Source organism: Durio zibethinus, chromosome 11 (assembly GCF_047325235.1).
Source record: "Durio zibethinus cultivar Kanyao isolate XHJ-2024 chromosome 11, ASM4732523v1, whole genome shotgun sequence".
Lineage (NCBI taxonomy): Eukaryota > Viridiplantae > Streptophyta > Magnoliopsida > Malvales > Malvaceae > Durio > Durio zibethinus.
In genome coordinates, this window is record NC_143172.1 from 2,003,527 (window position 1) to 2,015,281 (window position 11,755).

The 11,755-nt window shown below is 34.2% G+C and overlaps 1 protein-coding gene across 5 annotated transcripts; it reads left to right on the top strand.

Moving 5' to 3' along the window:
- Positions 1 to 41: 41 nt before the first annotated feature.
- On the top strand, positions 42 to 11,572 carry LOC111289462 (polycomb group protein VERNALIZATION 2-like). Of its 5 annotated transcripts, none has more exons than XM_089767618.1 (15): positions 42 to 188; positions 1,077 to 1,241; positions 1,547 to 1,602; positions 2,441 to 2,505; positions 2,616 to 2,668; positions 3,043 to 3,096; positions 3,178 to 3,237; positions 7,863 to 7,909; positions 8,017 to 8,150; positions 8,352 to 8,613; positions 8,824 to 8,872; positions 9,381 to 9,464; positions 10,364 to 10,443; positions 10,644 to 10,754; positions 11,169 to 11,572. In XM_089767618.1, exons 2-15 carry the CDS (start codon positions 1,116 to 1,118, stop codon positions 11,290 to 11,292), a joined length of 1,305 nt encoding a protein of 434 aa, XP_089623744.1. In that variant the 5' UTR covers positions 42 to 188; positions 1,077 to 1,115; the 3' UTR covers positions 11,293 to 11,572. The 5 variants fall into 5 exon arrangements, with proteins under 5 accessions (XP_089623744.1, XP_022736265.2, XP_089623745.1 ...); XM_022880530.2 differs by having other exon boundaries at positions 45 to 188; positions 10,665 to 10,754; XM_089767619.1 differs by lacking the exon at positions 42 to 188 and adding an exon at positions 1,375 to 1,465 and having other exon boundaries at positions 1,104 to 1,241.
- The last annotated feature ends 183 nt before the right edge of the window (positions 11,573 to 11,755 follow it).

Consider the following 11,755-nt stretch of genomic DNA (forward strand, 5'->3'; position numbering starts at 1 on the left):
CAAAAAAATAATAATAAAAAACAGAATTTGTAATTTTTCCCGTTAAAGGTAACCTAACAAACCGACTTCGCTTATTTTTTCTTTGATTCTTTATTCCCCTTCCTTCCTCCGCTTGGCTCGCCTAGAAACGGCCGATTCCAAATTGTGCGGCGAATTTCCTGATCTGTCGACACATTCAATTTATCCTGGTAAAAAAAGTTTTATGTCTTTTTGTAGTCACGGAATATAAATAAATGTGTCGATTTCATCTCTTTCTTTAACCTGTTCGAGGAATTTTGACCATTATTTACGTTCAATTTTTGACATCAAATTGTTATTTCTAGGTTATGATGTCAGTTTTATTTTTCTGTTCCTCTATATGAAATTGGGTTACAATTATATATTATTTTCCTAGAATTTCTAATCGATTTTTTTTAATTTTATGAGATTCGTGATGAATTTAGGGTTTCTGTTATTGGAATTTAACTTTGTAGAATCATAATGTTGTCCTTGTCTGAGAATTCATGAATGGTTTGATTGAGTAAGGTTAGATATCTTTTCCCTTACTTGCCCATTTAACTTTAGATATGCCAGAGCAAAATTAAAAAACAGATTTTCTAGGTAAAATAGTACTACATGGACTCTGAATTCTTGCGTGAACTCGGTTTTGCCATTTATGTAAAAATCGAAAACAGGGACATGATTTTGTTGTTAACTTGGTGCTAATTGTCAATTTTATTATGCTTCAAGGAGCTGATATAGACTCTCATTAGAAACCTTTTAATACTCGAGGCATGCTCAAGAAATGGTAATATCTGCCATGGGGTAAATCAGCCATGTTAATGAAGGCTTTGAATTAACATCATCGTCAAATTTGGCTCGGTCTATTCTACATTCGTCTTCATTATTTTCATTTGGGATATTTAAATTAACCCAAAATGTTTTCACTTATTTGGCTGTTTAATTGATTAATCTCCATAGATTTTTCGAAAGATTGATTTGATACTATCATGCTCTCTCTTGTGCAGAATGAGAATTATAGTGTGGATGCATGTTTTGATGTTTTTTTCCTTCTTATTATTGTGATGTCTTTGCAGAATCTTGGGGTGAGGCTGTGATTATTTGGACTGCAGGTCATGTGCCGTCAAAACTCATGCTTGCATTTGTCTGCGGAGGAGTCAGATACAGCTGTAGAGAATCTCTTAGTATATTGCAAGCCTGTTGAGTTGTATAATATTCTTCATCGCCGTTCTTTACACAATGTAATATATGCTTTTCTTTCTGAAAATGTATCTCTTTCTTTGATCTGTTTTAGACTGGGATGCCTTATTTAGATGCTTGTTTTTTGTGTCAAAAAGAACCTACTATTTATGCTATTTGGAAATTCTTGCTCAGGTGTTCATTTTTAGGTCAAACAGATCCTGTAGTTAATCTTTTCGGCGATAAGTCATATAACTGCAAAACCTTAAGTTGGTGATTTGAAGTGGTATAATGCCTCATAGCATGGGTGTGGACTGTTTTTGCTGTATCAGTATACCTTCTAATCGAATCACATTTTCTATTTCAGCCTTTGTTTCTTCGAAGATGTCTGAAATACAAAATACAGGCAAAGCGTAGAAGGAGGTATGAACTTTCCTTTTAACAACTGTGTATTGCTCTCAGAAATAACACTATGAATTTTATTAATCTTATGTCTCTGAACTATGGTATTAATGTATTAATTTTGTTTCAGTTACCGTCTGATTCAGTTTGCTCCTATAGAAAACTTTTAATTTTATAAATATGTAATGATCACAGTACCTGGAAATCCCTCATAGGAACAGCAAGTACAGATCGTTAATGATCCACTAGTAATTTGAGGGGATGATTATCTTGTCTGAGTCAGGATTACATAATTAAAGGCAGACAGATACGGATAACCAATAGGAAATATTGTTTCTCCTCTCTTCTTTCATGCTTCTGAAAAGTGAAAAGTAGCAATATTATTTGATGGTTATTTGATGTTTGAATTAAAGTGGCTTATTTGCAGTCAAAATTTTTCAGTTAAAAGGTAAACTGAATGTTAGTTGGTTTATTGATTAGACTGGGTTCCAAGTTGTAGCTTGATGAATTTGATATGGGGAGTTGGGGAGATTTAGTACTAGAAGAATTATCTTCAGGACAGTTTCAAAATCCTAGAACTCTTCAGATTTTGAAGCATTGCCCTGAATTTTTTGAAGCCATACATAGTAGCATTAGTTGGAAAAAAAGACATGACATTATTATCACAAAATACTAACTAAAGTGGATAGTGATTGCTGTAGTGCTGGTGTATTGCTTCATTAAGCTTCTACTTTATTTCTACAGCTACCAACCTCTCTCTCTGGCAAGGAGGAAAGAAAATTTCTGAATTTCTAACAAACTTATGTTGCTTCTTTATCACTTATTATGTTGTTAACTTACCTAGGATATGTTTGTGTAGGTTGGGGGCTGGAATTGTAATTTTCAACTATAAGGATTATGGCAATATGCTACAAAAGACTGAAGGTATCATGAAAATTTTGCATTATATATCATATTTACTTATTCTTTTTATGCTAAAATTGATTATCTGAGTTCTAATTCCTATCTTCTGTTTAAATCTTTTTAACTTGCAGTTACTGAAGATTTCTCATGTCCATTTTGCTTGATGCAATGTGCTAGTTTTAAGGTGGATATTCATATGCTGTCTTCGCTTAGCTTGGTTGCTTCTTTCATAATTTGATGGGTTAAGTCACATTATATCAAGTTTCAATTTATCTAAGAGAAAACAACAGAAGGGGGTGTTAATGTAAATTTCTTTGCACATGATAAAACAAACTCATTATCAAATGATTTTCATCTTGTATGAATCTTTTTCCAAAATATTGCAATTTGTTGGATTCAGGGATTGTTCTGATTCTTTTGCATTAGAGACTTACTTTCCCTAGTTGAGGTATTCTAATGATTTGAGCCATTGTTTTCTATTGGACATAGATAACTAATTCTATTTTGTGGAGCGAAAAGCTTATTTGATACTTAGCCAACCTTCATTTTTGTTCACAGGGTCTGCGGTATCACTTGTGCTCATCACATGACTTATTCAACTTTGACTTCTGGGTTGGTAGCTGAAATTGTAAAGTCACTTGCCACTCAATTGAGATTTTACAAAAAGACTATTAAAAAGCATTTGTATTATAGGTAACAGAGGAGTATCAAGCAGTGAATGTCTCAGTGAAAATTGATTCATTGATATCCGAGGTAAAAGTGTTCTTCCCATCCAAAAGTACATTAGTATGTTTCGTATATTCCATGTTCCTTCAAGATTCATGTGGAGGTTTAGAATGCAATAAGCAACCATCCTAATCCCATCAAAGATGGTAGGAGAAGAAATCTCTAGAATAAAACTATTTTATTCTTCTATATTTTTCATATTATAGTACTAGAATTGCATGAAAATATATAGGCTAAAGACTGAATATTCTCAGCCTTAAAACCCAAGATTTTCATGCATTAAATCAGCTAATCAAAGGAGAAATTTGCTCTCTACACATAGCAGGAAAATATCTAATGGATTTGGTGTAATTACCCAAATCACTTCTTATTCTAAAAATAAGAGACAACTAAAATAATTAAGTCAACTGATCAAGTAATAATGAAGATTAGATTTCCACACTTCCCCTCAAGCTGGGTGGTAGATGTCAATCATGCTCATTTTGGACTTCGGATTCTTGAAGTTGTTTCGAGAGAGAGCTTTAGTGAGAATGTTTGCAGTTTGGAGGCATGTGGGAGTATAAACTAATCTAACCATTCTTTCCTCTATCTTCTTTTTGATGAAGTGATGATCAATCTCCTCATGTTTAGTCCTATCATGATGAACAAGATTCTTTGCTATACTTATGGCAGCTTTGTTGTCGCAAAATATCTTCGTGGATTCTTCTACAAAGACCTTTAACTCCCTTAGCAATCTTTTTAGCCAAATTCCCTCACATTTTCCGTGAGACATAGCTTTAAACTCAGCTTCCGCGTTACTTCTAGCCACCATAGATTGCTTTTTACAACCAAATTTCCCCGCACATAGGTACAATAACCGGTAGTTGATCTTTGGTCAGTAATAGATCCAACCCAATCAGCATCAATGTAAATTTCAACATTTTCACGTGATGTCTTCTTAAAAAATAAACCTTTGCCGGGACTTTTCTTTAGGTACTGTAAGATTCAATACACAGCCTTCAAGTGTTCTTCGGTTGGGTTGTTCATGAATCTACTTACCATGCTAATTGAAAAACTGATATCTGATCTTGTATGAGAGAGGTAGATGAGTTTCCCAACAATTCTTTGATATATGCCCTTATGTGTTAGTGGACTTCCTTCTTCCATTCCTACCTTATTCATTGTGTCCATAGGGGCGTCAGCAAGTTTGCATCCAAGCATTTCGGTATACTTTAGTAAATCTAGGACATACTTACATCGTGAAACAGAGATGCCATTCTTTGAGCGAGTTACTTCCATGCCAAGAAAATATTTGAGGTGTCCCAAATCATTAATTTCAAATTCTTTGGCTAGGAGGTTTTTTAGGTTGCTAATTTCTTCCACATAGTCTCTAGTAAGAATAATGTCATCCACATAAACAATAAGAATGGCTATTTTTCCTTCAGGTGAATATTTGACAACTATGGTGTGATCGGTCTAGCATTGTGAAGAACGATACTTCTTTACCACTTTTGTTAGTCTATCAAACCATGCTTGTGGAGATTGTTTGAGACTATATAAAGACTTTTGAAGTTTACATGCCTTGCCAAAATTATCTTGGTTTTTGAATCCTTGAGGGATTTTTATGTAAACTTCTTCTTCTAGTTGTCACTAAGAAATGCATTTTTGACATCTAGTTGATGAAGTGGCCAATCTAGATTTGCTACTAATGATAATAACACTCAGATTGAATTAAGTTTAGCAACCGAAGCAAATGTCTCCTCATAGTCAACACCATAAGATTGAGTGAATCCTTTTGCAATAGGGCGAGGTTTGAATCTATTAATACTTCCATCTACATTGTGCTTGACAATAAAAATCCATTTACACCCAATTGGATTTTTCCTTTTGGTATTGTTGAAATCTCCCATGTTTTGTTCCTTTTTTGGGCCCTAATTTCTTCCAAAACAGCCATCTTCCATTTTGGTTGCATGAGTGCTACATGAATATTATTGGGAATATGCATATTGTTTAGTGTGGTAGCAAAAGCTTGATAACTGGGTGATAAACCTTCATAAGAAACCACATTACAGATTGGGTATTGAGTACATGATCTCACATTTTTTCTTAGAGCAATCGGTTAATCAAGATCATCAAAAGATTCAATTGAATTAGATTCAGTAAGAGTGTTACCTGTGTTGGTTTCAAGTATCTCTGGAATCAGTTCAGATTATTGGCTTTGCTTTGAAGGTGTACATTCTCCTAGATCCTTTTGAGTTTTATGTCTTGTTGAATAGACAATCAATTCTTTGTTTGTTTTCCCTTGTGTGGACTTTGGGCTTGGAGGATCTGGTTGGATGTTTTGGACTTGAAAGGGAGTTGGGGAATCTAATTGGATGTTTAAAACTTGAAAGGGAATTGGAGAAGTGTTTGGTGGTTCGGTAATAAGATCTTCCCAAAGTTGATATTCTCGTGTGATTGGATTCTCCTCCTGAATGGCAGTTTTGGGAAAGTAAGGTTGATTTTCAAAAAAGATAACATTCATGGAATGGTAGAATTTCTTTGTTACTAGTGAGTAACACTTGTATCCTTTTTTATTCAGGGAGTATCCAAGAAATATGGATTTGGGATCTAATTTGCTTTGGTTTCGTTGGCTAGTAAGAACAAATGCAATGCATCCAAACACTTCAATGGGAATACATAAGATGATTCAAAGATGAGGATAGGAACTGAGAAGGAATTGGCAAGGGCTTTGAAATTTCAGGACTTGAGAAGGCATTCTGTTTATAAGATATGTAGCGGTAAAAACAACCTCACCCCAAAAATGCTTAGGTACATGGGCAGCCATCATGAAGGATCTAGCAACTTTCAACAAATGTCGATTCTTTTTTTCAGCAATGTCATTTTGCTTAGGAGTATCGACACATGAGCTTTGATGAATTATACCATGCTTCATTGGATATGATCCAAGGATTTAATTGTAGTATTCCCTCCCATTGTCGATTCTCAACCCTTGGATTTTGGTTTTGAATTAAGTTTGGATTATATTGTTGAAGTTTTGGAATAGCTAGCCCACTTTTGGTTTTTCCTTCATAAGGAATACCCAAGTAACCTTGGTGTGATTATCAATAAATGTGACAAACCATCTAGAACTAGTAATGTTATTTACTTTAGAGGGACCTCAAATGTCACTGTGTATCATTGAAAAAGGATGGGACGATTTGTAAGGCTGATTAAGATATGTGGTACGGGTATGTTTGGATAGTTGGCAGACTTCACACTGAAAGTTAGGATTTTTATTTAATAATGAAGGAAACAATCTTAAAAAGTTTGGATAACCTAACCGATAATGCCTCAACATGATAGTACTATCTTTATTTTTACTGAAGGATGAAGCCACACAAAAGGTCTTCTGATATTGTCTTTAAGAATCATTAACTCTTAGGATATAGAGTCCTGCAAACATCTTAACATTACCAATTATCTTCCCTGAATCCAAATCCTGAAATTCACACATATTTGGAAGAAATATAGTAACACACTTAAGGGCTCTTGTAAGTTTGGTTATAGATAGTATATTGTAACTTAGATTTGGGACAAACAAAATAGAATCAAGTGTTATCTCTTTGGAAATAATAACAGAACCTATACCGGTCACTTTTGAAAGTGACTCATCAGCAATTCGAACTGTGAAGTTTTCATGACATGGTTTGTATTTATTGAAGACAGATGTATCCCCAGTCATATGGTCTGAAGTTCCTGAATTCACAATCCATTAATTTGATTTTTCTAGTTTTACACTCAAGGCACTTAGAAAATTACTTTTGTGCTAAAGAATCTATTCCCATAATGCTAGCTTTGGGGTTAGAGGTGACCTTCGACACTGAGCTCTTCTTTCCGCTAGCCATGCTAGACTTCGAGTGAAAAATTTCAAAGGTTTTGAGTGAGACAATGTTAAGTAACCAACTTAAAACCAATTGGCTGTAAGCGGAGAGACCCAACTTGAATATAAGATTATAGTAAATTGAATATTTATTAGATGTGGGATAATCCATTTTAATAGTCCCCCATCACGTGTAAGCAAAGATGGAAGAAGCCTACTACGTGACAGATTTGGAAAGTGCAATGAAAGAAAATCTTGGCTTTGATACCTTGAAAAAATCTCTCGAATAAAACTATTTTATTCTTTTATATTTTTCTTATTACTATACGAAAATTGCATGAAAATATATAGGCTAAAGACTGAATATTCTCAGTGTTAAAACCTAAGATTTTCATGCATTAAAACAGCTAATCAAAGGAGAAATTTACTTTCTACACATAATAGGAAATATTTAATGGATTTGGTGTAATTACCCAAATCACTCCTTAATCTAAAAATAAGAGACTTAACTAAAATAGATAAAATCGACTAATCAAGTAATAATGAAGTTTAGATTTCCACAAGGATTTATTGTAATGTTAGAAATCATGGAAGAAGCGCAAGTAATGTCCGTGGGTTTGGACAGGGATGTTGTTCGTAATTAACAGTTGTTGAAAAATGAAAATAAAATGTGTCTGTTACATGTGGTGCCTCTTTTAAGTTAAACAAAATGAATTGTGACTAGGCCTGTAGCTTTCCCCTATTTTCTATCAAAATGTATAAATGACTTCTTCTCAAACTTTAATATATTGCCAAAATATTCTTGTTACAGACTGTGGCAAGTGGAGTAGATCCACGAGTAGAAACTTTCTGCTTCTGGTAGGATATATTTATTCGGGTACATGTTGCTACTTTCAGCTGCTATCAAATCTGCTTGCTGGTAATAAATACTAGCAGTTGAATGGTAAAATGAATTGCATGTGCAGCTCAAAACCTCAAAAACGTAAGCCTACAAACCCTCTTCAGAGTGGGAAGAATGTCAATGTACAATTTTTGGAGTTGGACTCACCCAAAATGACCAGTGAAAGCAGGCAGAATGGATTTCTGGAGAATGATGATGGTAAATTTTCCAGTAATGCTTGTCATAATATTTTTATCTTTATCTTGACATTTCATGCCCAAGTCTTAGGTAGTCTCTTATAGCATTCTAAATGATTTACATCTTGAAATCACTAATCATTTGGTAACTTATCAGTAAATAATACTAGAACAATGACTCAATAATTATCTTTCTTTGATCTGCCTTTTGAACTCTCTGAAGGTGAGAGGGCTTCCAAATCAATTCCTATTGAGAAAGATTTGCAGAATGGATGGCATGGTGTGGAAAACTATGGTTCTGATTATACTAGTACAACAGAGTGTCTTGCACGGGTTGCGACTAGCTGTGATGGTCCAGGAGTTTCAATTGCAATGGCTCATTCTCCTGTCGACCCTGACTGTATTAAATCATTATCTGGAAGTGATACAGCTGTTCCTCCGGCGAAAACAAGGAAAATAGTGGCAGAACGATCCGAACCTAGGAAGTATGTTCTCCTAGGCTATGTTTTTTCCACAGTTGATTCATTTCATTTTTGTTCTTTCCCTCCTGTTTAATTGTTTATCACACTGCTCAATATGCTTTTCCCTTTTCTTGTTTTGTTTCCTAATAGCAATTGTTATCTTTTCAAAATCTCCAAAGTTTAGGCATGCAAGGTAATTTTATTTTTAACTTTTCAAATGTTGTGCTCTCACAGCCGCATGCTCCTGCTGAAACGCCAATTCTTTCACTCACACCGAGTTCAGGTGATTAGTTTTATTTATCTGCTCAGGCTAATTGTGCTATTAGTCTTTTTCATGAACATCCATGACATGAGATCTCCATTTAACACCGATTCAGTTCCATCCATATGAACATGAATGGAAGTAACACCGAGTCAGTTGGCATGCTGTAGAATTGAGAAGCAAATCTGCTCTAACGACAATCTTATCTTGGGTTCAAATGTCATCAGATCTCCATTAACACCAAACTATTCCCAGAAATACATCCAAGAACAAATTTATATTTCATCTGTTAATTTTCTGTTTTGTTTGATGTGACACTTTGGTCAGGGTGAATTATACTCTTTATGCATGAATTTTCCTTGGAAAATCTTTACTTGGGTCTGATTTTTTTTTTTTTTTGCATAGTCAGATAGGCAAGTTATGCTTAATATGTTGCTACTTAAAGCTGTTTATCATTCTTATGATTTTTCTCTGTCTATAATATTCTTTCTTGTTAGGCACTGACATGTCTTGTATTGTTTAATTGAAGCCAATGGCATTGGACCAAGTAATGTCAGAGAGAGACAGTGAAGACGAAGTTGATGATGACATTGCAGATCTTGAAGATTGCAGGGTACGGTTTACAATTTGGCATCTAAATTTTTCCTCTCTCTTTTTTTTCCCAATCTTCTCATTGCAATGACAACATTGTTGGTCTAGGTTTTAAATTTTGTGGAAGTTACTTCGAGTTCTTAGCATTTTCCTGATTCTGTGTCTGCAAAATAAGAGTGCAAATTTGGTTTTTCTGGATTCTTGGTCCATGTCATTTATAAATTCAACCATTCAAATCATGATAAGGAAGTAACACCAAGTCAGTTTGCATGCAGTAGAATTGAGAGGCAAATCTGCTCTAACTATTAATGATCTCTTGACATTTGAAAATGATTGTGAAACATTGGATCAGTGGTCAATGGTATAAATATCTTAATTCAGTAATTGAACTGACAAGAAGAAGTGTGGTTTAGCATTCTGAGAGCAAAAGTGTGGAATTAAAAAATAAGAAATGTATTTAAATTACTTGATTTTGGTTGGGGCCTGAGTAACTGGTGAATAAGCATTTATTATTTGGGTTTATAAATCATCGTCAGAGGAAGTAAGTCACTAAATAAATGGTGATCTGTTGGGGCTAGACAATCAATTCTTTTCATTTGTCTCAACTAGTAATAGTTTGCTCAATGTTTGCTTGTATTGCATGAGCATTGCTTTGTTCATAATTGTAAATATAAGTATATAACAACAGTTACCTGAGTGATTATGAGAACATGGGCTTGTTTATCTACTGTTGACTTGTTTGGCTTTCGTCTGGTTTTCTAGAAAGGTGAGAAATTTTGGTTTAGAATGGGGTGTATTATATTTGATTGGACTTTTACTCATTTGGGCTAGGGTCTTAGCCCAAGTTGCATCTTTGATCAGATGTTTTGATTATTCTATTTTTGAGAAGTGAGAGGATAACATAAAAATGATATTTGACAGATGCTTGATGATTTTGTGGATGTTAGCAAAGATGAGAAGCAACTTATGCATCTTTGGAACTCGTTTGTTAGAAAGCAAAGGTAGTCTGTCCTTAACACTTCAAGCTTGCTTTCCTTTTCTTCTTGCCAATTGACTTCATGATTATCATTTTTTCCCTTTCAATATTTCTGTTAATTTGTTCTCTCTAATTGTTGTATGTCAAGAAGTTATAAGAAGATTCTAGGATTTGAGGTGGCACCACTTAATGCTGGTTTCTTGTGGTCTTGTTTTGTGATAAAAGGTCTCTTGATTCATTTGACAGGGTTCTGGCTGATGGTCATGTTTCCTGGGCATGCGAGGCTTTCTCTAAACTCCATGGGCCAGAGTTGGTCCAATCACCTGCTCTCTTTTGGTAATGTTCTTTTAGATTTTTTTTCCCATTTCTCTACGAGTTTGTCTTTAGACTGCTAAAGTTGTATTTCGCCACCAATAGAGATAGCCACTAATTGAGTCATATAGCTTTGAGCTGACTATTCATTCACAGATAAAGACAAGAGCTAACTGTAAACAGGCCATGCCCACACAGAGTATAGGCTTGTTGAAGTGTTTCAATTAATTAACAGATAGTCAAAAGATTAACTAACGTAAAGGGTATATATTGAAAATGCATTTTGAACCCTTTTATAACCAATAGGAATACTGCAGGTTTGATACTTTTTAAAAATTGTAAAACTGTGTTTGAAATGTATACTCTAATTAAAAATAATTGGATACTGTTGTCATCTTTTGTCTCCATATTTGAAATGTCACATAGTTTCTGGTTCAGGTGTTGGAGGTTATTCATGATCAAACTTTGGAATCATGGTCTTCTTGATGCCTGCGCAATGAACAACTCTAGCATGATACTTCAAAGATGCCAAAACGAGGGATTGGATGCATTGAAAAGCTGAAATATTATGAACATTGTACACAACTTCAGCATCTGGTTTAGAGATGATACAGTGTATGCACATCGGTTTTCTCCGATTGTGATCCATTCATTCCTTTTTCATTCTTTCTATCACAAATTTCTTCTATTTGGCCGGAATTGGTTTGCAAATATTCTTTCTCGAGGTAACTGAATGCTTCCTTCTCATTGTTGTAACAGCAATACCTTATTCAATACTGGCCATAGGTTCACTTTTTTAAGTTAAAGACTTTAATGGATTTCAGTAGACTTGATAATTCGTGTATTTACATTGTATTCATGTTATGTTGTGTCAAACACATGTAAAAACATGAAAAATTATTGTGTCAAATTCGTGTTGACATGTCTAACACAAAATACTCTTTTTTTGTTGAATACAGATATAATTTTTATTAAAATTTTAAATCGTATTCTTTTTATGTTTTTTTTTTTATCATTTTTGTATC